Source organism: Terrapene carolina, unplaced genomic scaffold (genome assembly GCF_002925995.2).
Source record: "Terrapene carolina triunguis isolate 2854851 unplaced genomic scaffold, T_m_triunguis-2.0 Scaffold193, whole genome shotgun sequence".
NCBI classification, from domain to species: Eukaryota; Metazoa; Chordata; order Testudines; family Emydidae; genus Terrapene; species Terrapene triunguis.
The window spans coordinates 7413106-7431337 of record NW_020664544.1 but is presented as its reverse complement, the minus strand read 5'-3'; the positions used below and the strand labels follow the sequence as shown (position 1 = coordinate 7431337).

General features: G+C 62.1%; 1 protein-coding gene across 4 annotated transcripts in view; it reads left to right on the top strand.

Annotated features, from left to right (window-relative positions):
- The window catches only part of HDAC5 (histone deacetylase 5), a 103358-nt gene that overhangs the window by 61043 nt on the left and 24083 nt on the right, over positions 1-18232 (top strand). For 3 of the 4 annotated variants that reach the window (XM_026654850.2, XM_026654849.2, XM_026654846.2), the window contains 8 exons: positions 1960-2228; positions 4593-4737; positions 5373-5487; positions 6987-7117; positions 8156-8287; positions 12289-12401; positions 14835-14969; positions 17980-18202. In XM_026654850.2, the coding sequence (XP_026510635.1) occupies positions 1960-2228; positions 4593-4737; positions 5373-5487; positions 6987-7117; positions 8156-8287; positions 12289-12401; positions 14835-14969; positions 17980-18202 (1263 nt within the window). The remainder of the gene's footprint in view (positions 1-1959; positions 2229-4592; positions 4738-5372; positions 5488-6986; positions 7118-8155; positions 8288-12288; positions 12402-14834; positions 14970-17979; positions 18203-18232) is intronic. The other variant, XM_026654847.2, reaches the window with a different exon arrangement.

The following is an 18232-nucleotide window of genomic DNA, read 5'->3' as shown; positions in this document are numbered from 1 at the left end:
TGGTTTGTGATTGGGGCGCCTAGGTGCTATGACCGTGCCCATAAATAACACAGTACCTCATAGTGGGGGGCAGTGTGTGGGGGGGTGAAACTTAACTCATTAATGTTCAGAAGGTGCTTTGAGATCCTCGCGGGGAAGGGCCAGCGGTCAGCGATTTTCTCTCTCTTTCCTTCTGTAGCTTCTTCCCCCTCCTGCCAGCGCTCATGTGCCAGCCTCCCCGCCCCGCTCACAACAGCTGCTGTTTGGCTCTGTCTATATTTAGCCCTATGTGTTGGTCCATCCCCATCCTCCCCCCCCCCGGTGTCGTTACAATAAACCCACAGAAAGGGGATAATTTCCTGGAGAAACCCCTCGCTGCAGGAGAGGTGGGAGTAGCCGGCGCTGCCATGTGCCCCGCGAACGAACACACACACACCCGAACACACACACACACGAATGCACACACAAACACACACATGAATGCACACACACGCACACGAACACACACACACACACGAATGCACACACAAACACACACATGAACGCACACACACGAACACACACACACAAGAACACACACACCCTGGGCCTGTGCGGGTTAATGACAGCGCACATGGTTTTACGACAGCCGGGGAGACAATCAGAGGAGTGAGCGACTGAGTCACCGCGGCTCTCGACTCATTCACAGCTTGCCAAAGCCCCGGCGCAGCCATGCCCGCAGGGCCTACGGCGCGCAAGGGGCTGCACGGTGGGTTACGGTGCCCTGGGCGATGACAGGACCGTCCTGCTGGGCAGTGAGGCTGGGGGAGCTGGACTCTGGATCTGCCGAGCCCCAAGGGTCGTAGGAGGATGGGGAATATCCCTCGTCTCCTACCCTGGGCTCTGGCTAGGCCGCCCGCGCTGGGAGCTGCCTCCCAGACTCAGATCTCTGCCTTGCCTCTTGCATCCAGGAAGCGGCTCTGCACAGCCAGTCCGGGTCCCAGTAGAAGTGACTCTGTGAGGATCAGGTCTGGAGCGCTGGCCGCTTCCCGCTAGCAAGGGTCTCCCTCAGATCCCACAGCGCACGTTGGCCCGCGCAGGGGGAGTGAAGGGCTGGCCGAGAGGGGAGAAGGCGCCCCCCCAATGCCCGCGCATCGTGTCCAGGGAGTGAGAGCTCACCTCATTCTGCTGGGTGTGCAGCCATGGCCCCCTTGCAGGGTCTCTGCCAGGAGTGAGGGGGCCAACGGGGGTAACGCTGGACACAGCCAGTTCAATCTACTGCTTGTTTAACCCTGATCCAGCCCAGCCCCCAGGTTAGCCAGCATGACACTCCGAGACGGGCTGGCTGGCTGGAGGCTCTGGGGCTCCATTAACTAGGGGGCAGTGCCGGGCCATGGGCAGACAGAGGGAGGGTGGGAATGGGAAATGCAGGAGATTCCATGACCTGACTTGGCCCCGTTCTCTAAAGCACCCTGGGACGCTGGGCCCACCGGGGCACCCCGGCCGTTCGCGGGACGCTGGGCCCAATGGGGCACCCCGGCCGTTCCCGGGACGCCGGGGCACCCTAGCCGTTCCCGGGACGCTGGGCCCAATGGGGCACCCTGGACGTTCCCGGGACGCCAGGGCACCGTGGCCGTTCCCGGGACGCTGGGCCCAATGGGGCACCCCGGCCGTTCCCGGGACACCGGGGTACCTGGGCCGTTCCCGGGATGCCAGGCCCACCGGGGCACCCGGGCCGTTCCCGGGACGCCAGGCCCACCGGGGCACCCGGACCGTTCCCGGGACGCCAGGCCCACCGGGGCACCCGGACCGTTCCCAGGACGCTGGGCCCCCAGCTGCTCCCTGCCCCCGTGTCCAGAGAGCCAGCAGGAGAGCGGAAGGGGAACTCTCCGTTGCTTTTAGCTGAGAGGGGGAGTCCTCCCGCCCTCGACCTCTGCCCTCCCCGCTGGCTGGTCCCTGGCGGGGGCTGACTGCCAAGGCCTGTCTCTGTTTGCTCCCCAGCGGTAGACGTGAAGCCGGTGCTGCCCGCGGCCATGCAGAACTCCTGCGGCGGCGGCAGCGGCGGCAGCAGCCCGGTGGACCTCCGGACCGACGCCCGGGGCAGCGGGCCCAGCGTGGACCCGGCGGTGCGGGAGCAGCAGCTGCAGCAGGAGCTGCTGGTCCTGAAGCAGCAGCAGCAGTTGCAGAAGCAGCTGCTCTTCGCCGAGTTCCAGAAGCAGCACGAGCACTTGACGCGGCAGCACGAGGTCCAGCTGCAGAAGCACCTCAAGGTGAGATGCCCCGTGGGGGCTGCCACCGCCACGCTCCCTGGAGGGCATCGCGGAGCCCTGCCCAGCTCCCCCTGCGAGCAGGGCTTTCCCTAGAGCCCCTCAGGCTGAGACCCTGGCCTAGCTAAGCAGGCTTGAGCCTGGCTGGTACCTGGAGGGGAGACCTGCACGGCGAGATGCTGCAGGAGTCAGTAGAACCAACCCTGCACCTGGGGTCAGCTGCTCGAACGATGCCTAGTGGGAGATGTTAGTGACGCGGCAGGGGAGGGGCTGCTCTTCCTCCAGAGCTGGGGCTGGCATGGTAGAGGGGTGCCAGCTCCTGCCCAGCCTATCCTGAATTTGGGGCGGGGTGGAGTGTCTCATGCTATTGGGTGCTCTTCTGAAAGCCCCAGCTCCTGGAGTCAGGTGAGGACTGAGAATCGTGGCTTTCATTTAAAAATACAAACGGTTCTTGCCCCACCCCGGGTTGCGGAGAGAGGCCGGGAGACACAACTCTGAAAGGCTCCAAAAGTGGAAAGGGAATAAAAAAAGAACCGCCCCCCCTACTATTTTTATTAAATCTCATCATTCGGAGGGGTGGGGGGTGAAAATACTGGGTGAGCTTTGAAGGCCTGGGGTTGGCCAGGCTGCTGCTACCATGGCACGAGGGGGCTCTGGCTTTCAGCTGAGCCCCAGAGCCAAAGGGGCTCTGATCATTGAAATCCCCTGGCCCTTTTCATGAGGACCCTGGCGTCCTGCCGCATTCTGATTGGGGGAAGGGGGGTTGACTACACTTCACCAGCCCAAGATTCCTCTCTTGCTTTAGCTGCGGGCCGTGTTCCTCCTCATTTCCCACCCGAACCTGCTGTTGAGCTGCTAGCACAGAGTGGCGGCCCCGTTCCACCCCAGAAGTGGCTGCATTGCAGTAGTGGGCAGAGGTTGCATTCCTGTGGGAGACCTTTGGAGGCATCCAGAGGCACTAAATAAATCAGCAACTAATTATTATTATTATTATTTTATTCGTATCACCATGGCACCTAGAAGGCCTAGTCATGGCCCAGGACCCCAGTGTGCTAGGCGCTGTACAAACACAGCGCAAAAACCACAGTAATGCACAATTGTCCTTCTTTCCCCTCCCACCCTGCGTAAAGGAGGGAGCTCTCCCCTGTGGAGTACTGCAAGCTTCTATAGCCCCTTTCATCCTGAAGGATCCCGGATCACTCCCTTGAGATGTGGCCACCTCTGGGGTGGTATCTCACCTGCACATAGCGTGGCAATGCCCGGGGAAGGGGCAAGAGAATTTGAGACAAGGGCAACCCCCTGCTGCTCCCCGGCAGAGCCCACAGGAGCTGGCTTTGCCGAGGTCTCGTTCAGAGGGCCCGCACGCTGCCTGGGGTGGAACGTACTGCAGCAGGCTGAGCCGTCGGGGCCGGCCTGTGGACTTTAGGTGCAGAGGGCCTGATTCTCTGCTCGTTCACCCACTGAAGCCAACACAGCTGCACTGGTGGGTAGGAGAGGAGTGTCCCGGTTTCAGACCGGAGGCTGAGAACCCAAAGCCCCTCCGCCCCCCCGGCCTGTTATAGCCACGGAAGGCAAGGGATGCAGGTGCAAATTTTCCCAGCATCCCTTGCTGGCTCCCTGCATTGCCTAGGGCTCCGATGTCTCCCAGCCGTCCCCTATTCCATCTCATTGCCCCTTTGAAGCTCCCCCCTCCCCCCCGATGCTGGTGGTGCAGGCCTGGCTCTCGAAGGATGTGCGGGGGCTTCCATGCACGCTGCCCCAGTGGGGGCCTCTTTGCCAGCTCCTAGCCGGGCTGCTCTGAGCAGCTCCCTCTCCTCAAGGAGCCCGTGCGAGAGCCGGCCAGGTCCTGGGTTTAATCCCGGCTTAGCCGCTTGCTCGCTGCCTGACCCCAGGCAAGTGGCTTGATGCCTCCTTGCCCCACCTCAGGTGCCCCCCGGCCTGCGGGAGGGGGCCTCTGAGCTGAAACAAGCCCCACTGCACCAGCCACCAGAGGGCCTTCTGGGAAGCCAGCCGGGTCTCCCCTCCGTGCCAGCCCCGCGCCAAGGGCCGGAGCTGGGGAGTCGCGCTCCGGCAGCCTGGGCTGCGACCGGGCCCCGCAGGCAGGGGGCGGGTGCTTTTCAGGGGGCCCCTCCATGCTAACCAGGGTCCCCCAAACGAGGGTCTCCTCTGCCACCTGGGTTCACCCTCCCTCCCCCGCTCACCTGTGTCCCCCCCCCCATTCACACCTGGTGTCCCCTCCCCTCCTTAGTCCCCTCTCCGGCTCTCACTTGGTTTGCCCCCACCTAGTCTCTCCCCCCCCCCCCGCCCCGCTCTTACCTGGTGTCATCCCCCCGCTGCCCGCTAACCCGGTCCCCCTCTGCCTGGCAGCAGCAGCAGGAGATGCTGGCAGCAAAGCGGCAGCAAGAGCTGGAGCAGCAGCGCAAGCAGGAGCAGCTGCGGCAGGAGGAGCTGGAGAAGCAGCGGCTGGAGCAGCAGCTCCTCATCCTCCGGAACAAGGAGAAGAGCAAAGAAAGTAAGAGCCCGCCGGGGGGGGGGCGGGGGCAGGCGTTCGGCCCCTGCCCTGCGGAGCCTGGGCCCAGCTGGGGCAAAGCCTGGCCCGGGGGCCTAGGGGACTGAAAGCCTCATGGGCTGTATAGTTGGTCTGGCTGGGCTCGGCCCGGGGAGAGCGCAGATCCCAGCAATGCTCCGTCTGGATCCTGGCGGAGCGAGGCGGAGCGTTGCATGCTGGGAGTGTGGCTCAAGAGCGAGCATTGCATGCTGGGGGAAGTTGTCTCCAGGGGGCTGTAGGATAGAACTTTGCAGGGGGCATATGGCCCACGGCAGGGGCCCACTTTGCATGTGACCCGGAACCAGAACTGCGCCAGGGGCCACGGGGGAGGCCCAAGCCCGTGAGACTCATGTCGGGTCTGGTCTGAGCTTTCGGTCCTGACCCACGTCTAAATAAAAGACCCAAACCCCTTCTCTGCCAGCCTTGGTGGGGGTCGGTTGGTGGCATTGGTGCCGCCCCGCTCAGCGCCCAAGTCCAGAGGTCACCCGGCCCGGGACACATTAGCCCATAGGGCTCGGGGGATCCTTCTCCCCAGCCATGCTCTCGGTCGCGTGGTTGGCGTGTGCCTCTCCCATGGACCATGTCCCATCTGTCTGCAGGTGCGATCGCCAGCACGGAAGTGAAGCTAAAACTCCAGGAGTTCCTACTCAGCAAGTCAAAAGAGCTGACTGCAGGCGGCTTCAACCATTCCCTCCCACAGCACCCCAAATGCTGGTAGGTTGGCCGGCGGGCTCGGCGGAGCAGGGGAGGGCCGGGTGACCTGGCTGAGGCCTCTCTTAAAAGACTGAGATCCCGGAATCCTGGGTTCTCTGCTCTGCCCTGGGCGGCAGTGTGGTGTAGTGGTTAGAGCTGGGCGTCAGGACTCTGGGGTTCTCTCCTGTGCTGTGGTCTGGTGGGCCACGCAAGCCCGGGTTCGCAGGCCCTCTAGTTGCTAAGCCACACGCTCCCCCCGCCCTTGTTTCCGGCGGCGTATCTTTGTCGGAGCCCTGGGGTGGGTAATGGGGCGTGTTCAGCGTAACATTCCAATAGGGAGTCTCTGGGTGGTGCGTGGATGCGCCAGGCGTCCCCAGGAGACCAGGGCATCACTCAGGGACGTGAGCGGTTAACATGAATCCAGTCAAACCAAAACGGCCCCGTTCTGGGTCCCGCGGAGGGACCCCTGCCCGGCGCCGAGGCTGGGAGGTGGCTGTGACGTCTCTCTTCGCCTCTGGCTTTAAAAAGGGGCTGGCACGCGCGGCGGCTAATTGCATCGCAGTGACCTACTCCACTTCCTGAGTCCAGGGATGCTTAGGGGATAAATCCACTTAGCCAGCTAAAAACAGATCCCTGATTGGCCTTCCCCCTCCCCCGCACTTCCTTCCTGCTTACCAGTAACATTTTGTGTTTTCACCAGGGTCCTCGCACCCTGGCCCGGGATTGCCCAGGGACCTCCGGGATCCCACAGAGATTGTTAACCCCCCCACCCACACACACACTTCTCCTGATCCTCTCCCGAGCTCTGCCACCCCGTCACAGCCCAATTGTCCCACTGCCCTGGTTAGAACGTGGTTGGGTCTTGGAGCGGAGCCGGGACCGGGCTGGGTTTGAATTGTGTCCCTGTCTCACCCTTGGCTGGAGCAAGCGCTATCTGTCTAGACGCTGGGGCCCCCCCGCTCGGCCTAAGGATATAGAGCCCAGGGGAGACACGCCTCAGTCCCATCCAGGCAGGGGGGAGGGATAGCTCAGTGGTTTGAGCATTGGCCTGCTAAACCCAGGGTTGTGAGTTCAATCCTTGAGGGGGCCACTTAGGGATCTGGGGCAAAATCAGTACTTGGTCCTGCTAGTGAAGGCAGGGGGCTGGACTCAATGACCTTTCAGGGTCCCTTCCAGCTCTATGAGATAGGTCTATCTCCGTATATATATATATATTTTTTCTCCGCCCCGGGGAGGGGGTCGGGTTGTCACTTAGGTCCCCCGCAAGGATTGATGGGGCCTGAGTTCCGCTGTGTGTCACCTGGAGGGCATTCCCGGCTCGGCAGAGAGAGCGGGGTCATGGGTAGGCTCAAATAGACCCGTCTCCCTGCATGGGTAGGACGGACAGAGGCTGGATCAGAGAGGGTTTGCACTCGGGCTGGGGCGCGGGGCTGCCTGTCTCTCTCTGGCCGGTTGGGTGCACAGGTACCAGCCAACGGGGTGGGTCTCTAACAGCTTTGCTTCTCGGCCTGTCTCCGCAGGGGAGCCCATCATACGTCGTTGGACCAGAGTTCCCCTCCCCAGACAGGCAGCCCGGGAACGCCGCCCTCCTACAAACTACCCCTACTCGGCACATACGACAGCAGAGACGACTTTCCGCTCCGGAAAACTGGTCAGTGCCGCTGGAGGGGAAGGGAAACTTACACTCCGCCTCGGTGGGGCTGGCTGGCTGGATCGGGAGCGGCTTTGCCTCCGGGCCACGGGTTCGAATCCAACCCAGGGCGGTAGCTGACTGCAGCGCGTTGCCACCTGCTGGCTGTTTGGGAGCCTGAGTGAAATGAGCTGGGCGGATCTCAGGACAGTTCCCGCTGGGCCGGTGTCACAAAAATGACCATCATAATTGGCCCCCTTGTCAGAAGAGAGGTCAAGGTCTGAACAAGCCATGGAGACTGATGCCCTCTGGAGGGAGGTGGGGAGGGTCTGTGCTTGTAGCTAGCACAGCTTCACCCTAGCCTGCGGAGGGCTGTAATTATCAATATAGGACCTAGTATTCACGAGAGCCCAGTTCTCATTTAGGCACCAGAATCGGAGGCCAAATTTTCATCAGAGTCCAGCACGCGGGGTGCACCTTGGGAGCTGAGCTTGTCTGGAAATCTGGCCCTGGCAAACCTGGCCCTGAGCTCTTTGCAAAGCCCTTAGGGTAGGACGCTAAGTGCTTTACGGACCAGACCCCTGCCCCAGAGACCCACCAAACAGCCATCAGAGGGCAGCGATTGGTGCTCACTACCGCCCCAGGCTGGATTTGACCCGCCCGCCCAGAGGCAAAGTCGCTTGCGTGCCCTAGTCCAGTCCAAACAGCTGGTGTCTAGAAGGGGCTGGCCTGCTGTTGTGGGTGGAGAAGGCCTCTGAGGACTGGGGGGTGCAATGGACACCCCGGGGTCCTGCTGGGGAAAGGGTCAGCGTGACGGGCGGAGGGGGAGGAAGGATATTCCAGGCTCTGGCAGGAATGTGGGATGGCGGGGGGAGGGCGAGCTGCTGTCATCTCAGCCACAGCCCCTGTAGCTGAGAGCCGGCAGCAGGCTGCTGTAGCCACAGGGGCAGGGCAGTGGCCCGGAGCTGCCAGTGGGGGGCTGGGAGGCAGTGGGAGGCGGGCCTGGGGCAGCGAGTCAGGGTGAGCCCCGTTCATGGTGCTTTTCCTTTCCCCTTCCAGCCTCGGAACCCAACTTAAAAGTGCGCTCGCGGTTAAAACAGAAGGTGGCCGAGCGCAGGAGCAGCCCCCTGCTGCGGAGGAAAGACGGGACCGTCATCAGCACGTTCAAAAAGCGAGCCATCGAGATCACGGGTGAGCGAGGCCTGTGGGACAGACTCGCGGGGGCTGCCCGTCGGCACGCGGGATCCCCTTGATCGTTCAGCACGGGGCTTTGATTCTGATTAAACGGAAGTTGTGTCTGGTGTGGTCTGGAGAGGGGACGGCATTGAGCAGTGGCTTGAGCATCTGGCTGGGAGTCCAGACTCTTGGGTTCTAACCCCAGCCGTGCCACTGATTTACTCTAGCCGTGAGTCACTTCCCTTCTCCATACCCCAGTTTCCCCATGTGTGGGGGGGATGATGCTGCTGCCGCCTCTCTTTGTAAAACACTCGGGGGTCAGTGGCTGAAAACTGCTGCAGCGTAGAAGTATTACTAATTGGTGTGCAGCGTGTTCTCCAGCCGAACTGTTCTGTGGACGCATGGCAAACAGCCAGCGTACGGAACAAGTCTTTGGGGGCCGGGGGTGCTCGCAGCCGGGGCTCCAGTCCATTGGTACTTTGCAAGAAACCTGAACCCCAAAGGGGTGAGAACGTGACGTGCAGAAAGGAATGGTTGGGCAGGGAGAGATCGCCTTTGATGAGACCCGCATGGTGACCTTGAATTTCTGGGTGGGGCTCAGACAGGACAGGGAAGATCCTAAGCAGAGAGAAGTACATAGACTGTGTCCTTTCATTGCTTTACCCACAAACATCAGGTGGGTGGAGCGCGGCTCCTAGCGGGGGAATCACGGCCTGCTGTGGGTCTCTGAATATCATCCCGCTGCCCTGCGTCCAGCGAGATCGCCGACTGCTTGTGTGCACAACCACGCGCCTGATTTGAACACGCAGTCATCGGGAATGCACGCGCAAATCCCGTGAGCGTGCGTGCAAACAGCCGCTAAGCCGCAGTTGTGTGCATGCTCCTTTTGCTTGGGAAGGGGGGGCTATCCGGTGTCATTTCGCCTTGTTGAGCTTCGGGATGGGGGGGGGGGGGGTTTCCGTTAGAGTTGCTGGTCTCTGCCTGGAGCCCCGGAGAGGCTAAATAGAGAAACCTCTGGTTGGCATGCGCGGTGGTGGGTGTTGTGTGCGCAGTCGGCTCTGCCTTGGCAGCGTCCCGTTAGCTCCTGGGGCATGGATGCGGGCAAGGTAGCTGATGCTCCCTTAAGGGAGAGACCGGTAGAGCAAACTTCCCGAGCGGAGACACAGCAAGAGAGTTCTTTTGCCGGAGTTGCTTAAACCAGTCGCGGGACTCTGTGGCAGGATGTTCTGGCCCGTGTCCACACTAGGGCTGGTGCTGGCAAGGCTCTGTCGGTTGTGAACGCTAGTGAAACTTTCCAGAGTAGAGCAGGCCTGCAGGAAACTAAAGGCTGGTCTACGTGGGTACGTTTTCCCAGTTATACCGATATCGTACAGGTCTAGTTATACCAGTATCCTCCCTCTATGGACCTTCTCAGCCCTGAGTGGTTTTTCTCAGCGTGGTTCCCTACATGATCCTCTTATGCTGGAATAAGATTGTCCCCACGGGGGTTGTACCTGTACAACTGTAGGTTACAGCTTCGCTACAGTCACTACCACTGCCTGCAGTGGCTGACGGCGCTGTAGCGCAGACGCTTCCTACATCGACGGAAGGGGGTTTTCATCGATGGAGGTGAAATCCACCTCCCCGAGCCGCGGCAGCTAGGTCGGCTTAACTACGGCATTCAGGGGGGTGAATTTTTTCACACCCCCGAGCGACGGCGTTGGGTCGCTCTACATTTTAAGAGTAGACCAGGTCTTAGTTTAGAGCAAAGAAACTTTCCTGGGTGACACTGGTAGATCTGAGGACGGATTATAGGCTGCGTCGATCCCTTTGACCGTGCGTGGGCGTCTGTCGTTTGCTACTCGGGTTTGCAACTTGCAGGGTAAATGTCTGGCCCAGAGCCGGCGACCGATCCAGCCCCCTCCTGCCTGTTTCCCCTACAGACCAGAGCATGGCAGTGAATTTCCATTTGGAGAGCGAAGATGGAAACCCCGCTTGTGAAGTGGAGAGTCTTGATGGTAGCAAGGCTCTGGGGCCCTGATGGGCTGCCTTGGTGTCCTGATGTTGGCGTTGAGCTTGGATTTTCCAAAGCACGTCAGATGCCGGTTGAGTGACAATGGGAACTGCTGGGTGCTGGGCCCTGGTTCTGACATCAGCGCCCGAGCGAGAACTGAGCTCTGGCCCTGCGTGCGGCTGCTGCTGACTTACAAATGTGGCCCGGAGCTCTTGTGAAAATCTGTCCCCCGCGTGGCGTGGAATCTGTCTGTCCGAGGCCGCCTGCCACCAGCCGTGCTGGGCGAACTGACCCCCCCGAGGCTTATGAGAGAGGGAGAGGCTGACAGGGCATCCCCTGGAGGTTGAAATTCCCGTCCCTGGTTGGAAATAGCCTAAATCTGGGGACTGTCATGGCATGCTGCAAAGCCCGTTCGCCTGGGCTGGGGTGAACGGTGGGCGGGCGGGGGGCGTGGATTCTGTGATGGAGATTTTTAGGGATGGTCTCTGCAGAAGGGCTGGGGTTTGTGGGCTCGGCTGCTGCTTCCCCTCTTGCATTTGATTTCCTGGCTGGATTGAATATTGTGCCCGGCCCCCTGGAGTCTGCACAGACGCAGGCAGCGCTGCCCTGATTGACACCTGCCCGTCCATCTCCTCTGAAACCCAGGCCGGCCTGCCCCCGGCGACGGGATCCCAGCTCCACGAGGGATGAGCCAGTCGCCCCAGCTCCTCTGACGGGGCTGCAGCCCGCTCGCTGCTATGCAACCAAGTGTTCATATCGAATTAAGAAATGAATCCAGAGGCCCTGTAATTGGTGCGGGGCCATTTTGTGTGTGTGTGGGGGGGATAATCCAGGAGCATCTGTTGTTGCTCTCTAAGGAAATGTTTTGCAGGGGAGGGGGCGGGGGCAGATACAGCAGCCGCCTCCGAGCCGCTGTTACATAACGGCCAACGTGTTCTGGAGCCGCGAGCGGTGGCAGCCGTCAAGGGCAGCGGCAGGTACTTGTCTGCCGGAGATACAGGGTGGGGTCCATCCGCAGAGTGTCAATGGGCCAGATCCGCAGCCGGGGCAAGTCCGTTGATGGCCACGGGCCAGATCCCAGCGGATGTAAATCAGCATCCCGTTGAAGCCAATGGAGGATCTGCCCCCTGTCTGCTGACCCTGGCATGTAGGTGGTGCTGGGCGAACCGCTTCCGCCCATCTAGTGACGGTGGCGGGGCTGGTGCAGAGCAGGCTGGGAACGGGGACGTGAAGCCCGCGGTTGTTTTCGTGTAGGGAAGGTGATCTCGTTCCAGCTGTGCGGGACCACAGAGCTCACGGTCTCAACCGCTTGTGTGGCCAGCCCCCCGATCCCTGCCCACGCAGGGAGCCGGGCAGAGCGAGAATACTAGCAAACACTTGTCAAGCCGCCTTCGCTGTAATGAGTCCTGGGTCAGGGATTTCGCACGCCCTGAGCCCAGCTCTGTGCCCATCCTTTGGGCCCAAGAATTGGGGTCAGCTGATAGTAATTACATTTCATCCTTTCCAACTCCTTCCACTCAGGGCTTGCAAAGTGCTTGACGAACACTGCAGAATGTAGCCCCTGCAGCCCTACCCCTGCGAGGAGAAGCAACGGTCGGGGAAACTGAGGCATGGAGACGGGCAGTGACTTGAATGCTTCCCAAGCAGGGACTAGAACTCCTGCGGCGTCTCCTGTCTAACCACTAGACGACACTCTTGCACCCCTCTCCCACTGTGGCAGGAGTGCTCTGACGCTGGGGAAAGGCAGCGTCCCTTCCTCCCAGACCCTCGGCGGGTCAGTTGTGCAGACGTCTGTGCCAAATTTGCTGGTGCAGATCGATGCCTTTGCCAGCCTGGCCCTCAGGGCTGGTTCGGGTCCATGCTGGATGCCCAGGGCAGGGCGAGCCCGCTTGGGAAGGGCAGTGAACGTTGCAGGGTTTAGCTCCTGGCCCACGGGAACGACGCCTGGATCGGCCTGGCCATCGGGAGCATTGCGGGGAACGGGCGTCTGGGCCGTGTGTGCAATTCTCCCTTTCTCTTGCAGTCTCCTCCGTGTGTAACAGCGCCCCGGGGTCCGGTCCCAGCTCCCCGAACAGCTCCAACAGCGCCATCGCCGAGAATGGCTTCACAGGCTCCGCCCCCAACATCCACACCGAGGTAAGGGAGCCCCCCCGGGGGGTGGGGGCGCTGGGCCTCCCCCACCCCAGCCCACGCTTGCTTTCTTCAGCACGAGCCCTGACCAAAGAGCTGAAAACTCATCTCCTTAGTGGAACTGCCCCGTCTCCATCAACGCTGCTCTGACACGTGCTGGGCCCTTTCCTTTTTATCCGCAATCTCCAGGCAAATCTTGTGGCTATTGCAACGTCAACGACGTTTTCCTCTCTTCTGTCTTGTCTCTAAACCTTTCCTTTGGCTACAGGAGGGCTGCAGTGTTCCAGGAGGAAAGGGCTAATATTGTGTGGTGGGGGTCGCTGGGGGCTTCGCGTCGCTGGCGCGTTCCACGAGCGAAGCACACGCGCGTGCGAGGCGTGTGTCTGGGTGGATGCTAGTGGGACGATGGAATTTCTAGTGGAAACGGCGCCGATTCTCTTGCTCGGGTGACTCCCACGGGGCTGGGGGGAAAGAGATTTGGGGATTTTGAGGTTATTTTTAGCTGGGGCTGGGAGAGTGTCTGGGGCTTTTTCTTCCTCTGCAGTTGGGATGCTGCCACTGGAGAAAACAAAACATAGGTTGCCTAAAAAATAAAACAAAACAAAACAGCCAATGACCAAACTACCCCCCGAGATACCTTCCTCGGGACCCGAGTGACATGAGCTCGGTAAAGTCGGGAGGTCGTTTAAATCTCATTCCCCGGTTGCTGCCCTTTGTTTACTTGTTCCATTTCCTTCAGCTGGAAGCTGGTCAGTTACCCTTCCTGCTCCGAGGCATTTTCGGTGGGCAGGTCCCCGGTGCAGTCGCCGCATATAGATGGAAGGCCCTGATTTAAATAGTTAAAGGGGCCATCCTGGGGCGGCCGAGCCGGGCCCCCCCCATGTGTGTGCTGGGCGGGGGACGGGGGCGTTCCACTCACAGGACATGGGGAGGGGTTGGGCGCGCTCTGGTTTGCGGCCACGGAGTTCCTCGCTAGCACGCAGCCCTGCGCTGGCCTCGAAGCACAACTAGCGTTTTTTTGTGTCCACGGGCCCTTTGGTGATGCTCAGGGCCGGATCTCGGGGGGACGCGGGTTCTAGGCTCCCATCATCAGCCTGTCAGCCAGACCCTGCTGCTCATCGTCATGGGGTTCCCTGTCCTGGTCCCACAGCCTGCCAGATCCTCTGCAAACATCCAGGTCCGAACCCAAATACAACCCACTTGTGCCATAGGTTTGTTCAGGTCCCTGCATCTCTCTTTCCCTCCCTCCCCAAACGAACACAGGAGGGCACTGCTCTGACGGTGGTCCCTGGGCTGTCGCTTGGCGTAGCTGGTCGTGATCCAGGCGCTTTGCTGGGAGAGACGGGGACGCTCCCTCTCCCCCGCTCAGGTGGAGCAGCTGGAAGCACACCCAGGATCTCCGTTAACGCGGCCAGGCCCAGTATAAACCCGAGGGACAATGGGAGTAAGAGGCGAGCAAAGGCCCAGACAGAGACGGGGCAGGGCTGGCCGTGTGCCCGCCCAGGGGACCCATCCGGCGGGTTTAACTGTGAAGTTGCTGGAGTCAGCCGTGGCCGCGGCAGAGACGTCTCTTATCCCCGATCAGCCTGAGCTGCTGCCCCCGGCTTCTGCCGTGGGGCTCAGCTCCCCGGCGCGGGTTGCTGTGGGGATAGGGGCTTCTGTGCCCAGCAGAGGGGGCGAGGCTGGGAGCGCCGAGGGGACACGTGGGCTGAACAAATCCGTGAAACTCACTGGACGTGGAGCGAAGTCTGAGTCCTGGAGTGTCAGCGCTGAGCAGGGAGGGTGCTCACTGGGGTGGGGGGAAGAGGGCATGCTGGGGGCACCCTTTCCTGGGGTGCTAGAGCTGAGCAGAGGTGGCAGTAGGGGGAGGTTCTTCTGGGGTGCCAGGGCCGGGCCGGTTCTCCCTGGGGTGCTGGAGCTGACGTGTTACCCACCGTATCTGAATTCAGTAGTGGGAGTTGGGGGGTGGATCCCAACCAATCCAAGGACAGGAGCTCGAGAGGTGCCAGGCTGTGGGGCTGCGATGGGGGTCAGCAAGCTCCTCGGGGCAGGGGCCCAGAGCAACAGTCATTAGCGTGGGCAGCGTCTCTGCCCCTCGGCTGCTCCATCCCGCGGGATTCTGTCCCCCGTGGCCCCTAACAGCCGCAGAGCCGAGACCGTAGGGACCATCAGTCGCCCGCCACACGCTGCTTCCCCTCCACCCCCCAAGCCCCTTGCCAGGACCGAGCGTTGGGCTGATCTGCTTGTTTGACGCCTGCGGTGGAAGAGAGCGCCCCCTGCTGGCTAGTGCTGTCCTAGCAAGACCTGTTCCTGGCGGGCTGGGGCTGACCCGCCGCACCTGAGCTGCTGCCACGTCCTCCTCTCTCGCTTACGTAGCTTCTTACCCTTGTCTCTTTCTTTCCCTCCATCCCTCCCTCCTTCCTTCCTTCCTTTCTGCAGCAGCTGCTCCCCCAGCACAGAGCCCTGGCCATGGACGGGTCCGCTAGCCAGCTCAGCCTCTATACCTCCCCGTCCCTGCCCAACATCTCCCTCGGACTGCAGGCAACGGTCACCGTGACCAACTCGCACCTCAACGTGAGTACGGGCGCGCACGTGCGGCAACCCGCCCCCTCCCCGGCCCCAAGCGAGGATGGAGGCAGCAGGGGGACCAGGAGCAGCGCTCCGTACAGGACGGCAGCGCCTGGCGCTGGGGAGAGCGAGGCAGACCGTGCCCGTGCCGGGGGGGGTGCGTCCTCGGGGCTCACCAGGGCTGCGTCGGCCCGTGCGCCGGCACGGGGCGGGGGCAGCGTGTCGCCAGTCTGAGCCGTTTCGCACCTACTTCGCACGGAGGTAAAGGACGGTGGGGAAGCCCGGCAAGGAACCCAGGAGTCCGGGCCCCCGCCCCACTAGAGATAAGCTTGACCTTGCAGCGGGGGTCATTAATAGGCAGACCGGGGGTCAAATCCGGACCGCCGGATGCTTTTGAACGGACCCTGAAATCTTTTAATTTGCTTATTCTTCTCATTGTTGTTGGGGGTGCTTTTGAAACAATTGTCTCTGTATCTGCCACCCGGCCCTCCGCCGGCCTGTGCGGTCAGACCGCCGTGCACGGCCAGGTCCCGCCCTGCTCCCAGAGCAGAACTGCAAGCCCTGGCATCTCAGTGCAACCTGGAACTGGGACCGTAGTGGGGGCCTGTGGGGCTAGCGGGCCCAAGTGTGGGGACTTCCAGCCCACCGCCGCCCACGAATGGGTCTGGGAACCTGCTAGGGGTGAGCTCACAACATGGGCTTGACCCAGCCCCGTGCAGCCAGAGGCAGGTGTGGGGCTGTTCGCCCGGCCTGGGGATGTGCCCTCAGGGGTGAGCTGGGCTCCAGACAGAGAAGCCCCTTGCGACTGGCCGCGTCTGGCTGCTCTGCAAAGCCCAGCGTCTCGCTGGGACCCCACTGTCCCACCGGGGGGTCAGGCTGCTTCCATCCCCCAGCGAGGGAGGCACTTTATCCAGACAGGCCAAGCTGCTTTGGGGACCCGGTTCTGACCCGGCTGATCCTGCGCACGCCCTGGGCTGAGGGGCCGACTTCAGTTCTGTGGTGCTGGTACCGGCCGGAGCCTGCGCCATCCCCCTTGGCCTGGTCCCACCGGCTCCCCTCGCTGGGGTGCTGCCTCCAACAGCGGGTCAAACCAAATGTAGCTGTGCCGGGGAGGCTGTTCACCGCCCCCCCGATGGCCCCCATCACACACACACACACACACACACACACACACACACACACACGTCCATCACACACACACGCCCATCACACACACACACACCCACAGGTCCATCACACACACACCCACACACACACCCAGCCATCACGCCCCACCCATCACGCTGCCCTCACCAAACACCCGCCATCCCACACAGGTGCTATTGAAGAACCCGGCGCGGAAAGGCCTTTGCAAACCTGGCGCTTTGGAGCCTACATCTCGGTGGTATTTAGGGCCCTAAGATCATTGGGCTCAGTCCGGGGGTAAGCGGGTAAAACTCTCCGGCCCGGGCTGTACAGATGATCCGATGGTCTCCTCTGGCGGCTCTGTGAACCCCAGACCTGCTCCGATTCCTGGCAGCAGGGTTCTCCTGGCTGGAGATCTGTGTCTGGCCCAAAGATCCCTAACCATGCCTCGTATGGCCTGATTAAACCCCCCACCTGGTTTGGAAGTGATTGTCCTTCCAGCCAGCCCCCTGCTTCTCGTTGTTACTGTCTGCAGCCCATCAAACAGACGGGGGCGTCCGTCACCTTTGTCTTTCCTTAGCTGCTGGTGGCGCTGTTGGTTTTAAACCGTAATTAACAAATCCGAGCAAAGAATAATACTAAAGAAATGGACTGTTCCCCGAAAACACAACAGCCCGGCTTTAGGGTGGGCCCAGGTCCAGGCTGCGGAAGGGGTCCTGGGCTCACAGCTGGGAGGAGAGGGGCACTCGCTGTCTCGTTTCTAGCGGGGGTCAGCCCACAGCTCCAATTCTCCCATGCTCGGGCGGCTCCCGGGAGAGAGCAGAGCCGCGGGGCGGGGGGCTGCGGGGCAGGGTTCAGGCGCATGGGCAGAGCGATGTGTGCGGAGGGGCATGTGGAAGCATCGGAGGCTGGAGGGAAGGTGCATTGGCAGAGTTCGCTGCGGGCGTCCCACACCCTTTGCGTCCACGAGCAGCTTAGACAAAGTGGAGATCTCGTCCCCGTGAGCCGAGGGACCGAGTATCTGTTCGGATGGGAAGGGGCTTGGCGGGAGGGGGATTCGTCCGGCCCGGAGATAAAGCCAGCTCCTGGGGCCGGAGCCAAGAGGCCGCTGGTCACTCCAGAGTAACTGAGCCGAGTCCAGCCAGGGTCTGTCTAGAACAGGGGTTTTCAACCTGGGGTCCGTGGAGGCCTGAGGGCCCAGACCATGTTTAAGATTTCCAGAGGGGGCCACATGGAGAAAGGCTGAAAACGCCCGGGGTGGACCGTCGAGAGCCCAGATTTCAGGCGGGCGGCAGCGTGGGCACGCCAGGCGTGGCTCTGAGGTGGCGGGGGCCTCCCTGGTGGTGTTAGTGGTTGTGACGCCGGTCGGCAGAGCGTGCCCTTCAGCGCTGGCTGGGGGTGTCAGCCCAAGGGCTTAACTCTCGATAACGCGGACGGTTCCAGATGGATCTAGGGCCGGGCGTGCCTGCAGGCCCATGGCAGCCGTGGGCGGGCGTGCTGCCACCAGCCAAGGTGCGCAGGGCATGGGACACGGCCTGGCACTGAGCCCCTGAGTAACTCATCTTTGTTGGCTCCACCTTCGCTGAGGCGGGGCCTTGCGGCCATCTGGGGACAGGGGCAGAGCTGGGGACAGAGCTGGATGTGGCCGGGGGGGTGGTTACTTCATTCATGGTCCTAATACCCCCCTTCCCCATTGGTAACCCCAGCGGGTTTGTGGTCCACAGGAGACCCTGCTGCCCACTGCCCTGGCAGCCAGAGGTGTGTTTGTGGGGGGGGGGGGGCCGGGGGCGGGGACGGGCCCCCCCCCCCCCGGCCCCCCGCCCGGCGGGGGCGGGGGGCCGCCCCCCCCCCCCCCCCCCGACACTCTCTGTTCTCTCTCCTCCCCCCGCAGGCTTCCCCGAAGCTCTCCACCCAGCAGGAGGCGGAGCGCCAGGCCATCCAGTCGCTGCGCCAGGGCGGGGCGCTCACGGGCAAGTTCATGAGCACCTCGTCCATCCCCGGCTGCCTGCTGGGGGTCGCCCTGGAGGGCGAGACCAACAGCCATGGGCACGCCTCCCTGCTGCAGCACGTGCTGCTGCTGGAGCAGGCCCGCCAGCAGAACACGCTGATCGCCGGTGAGTGCGGGCGGGGGGGGGGGGGGGGGG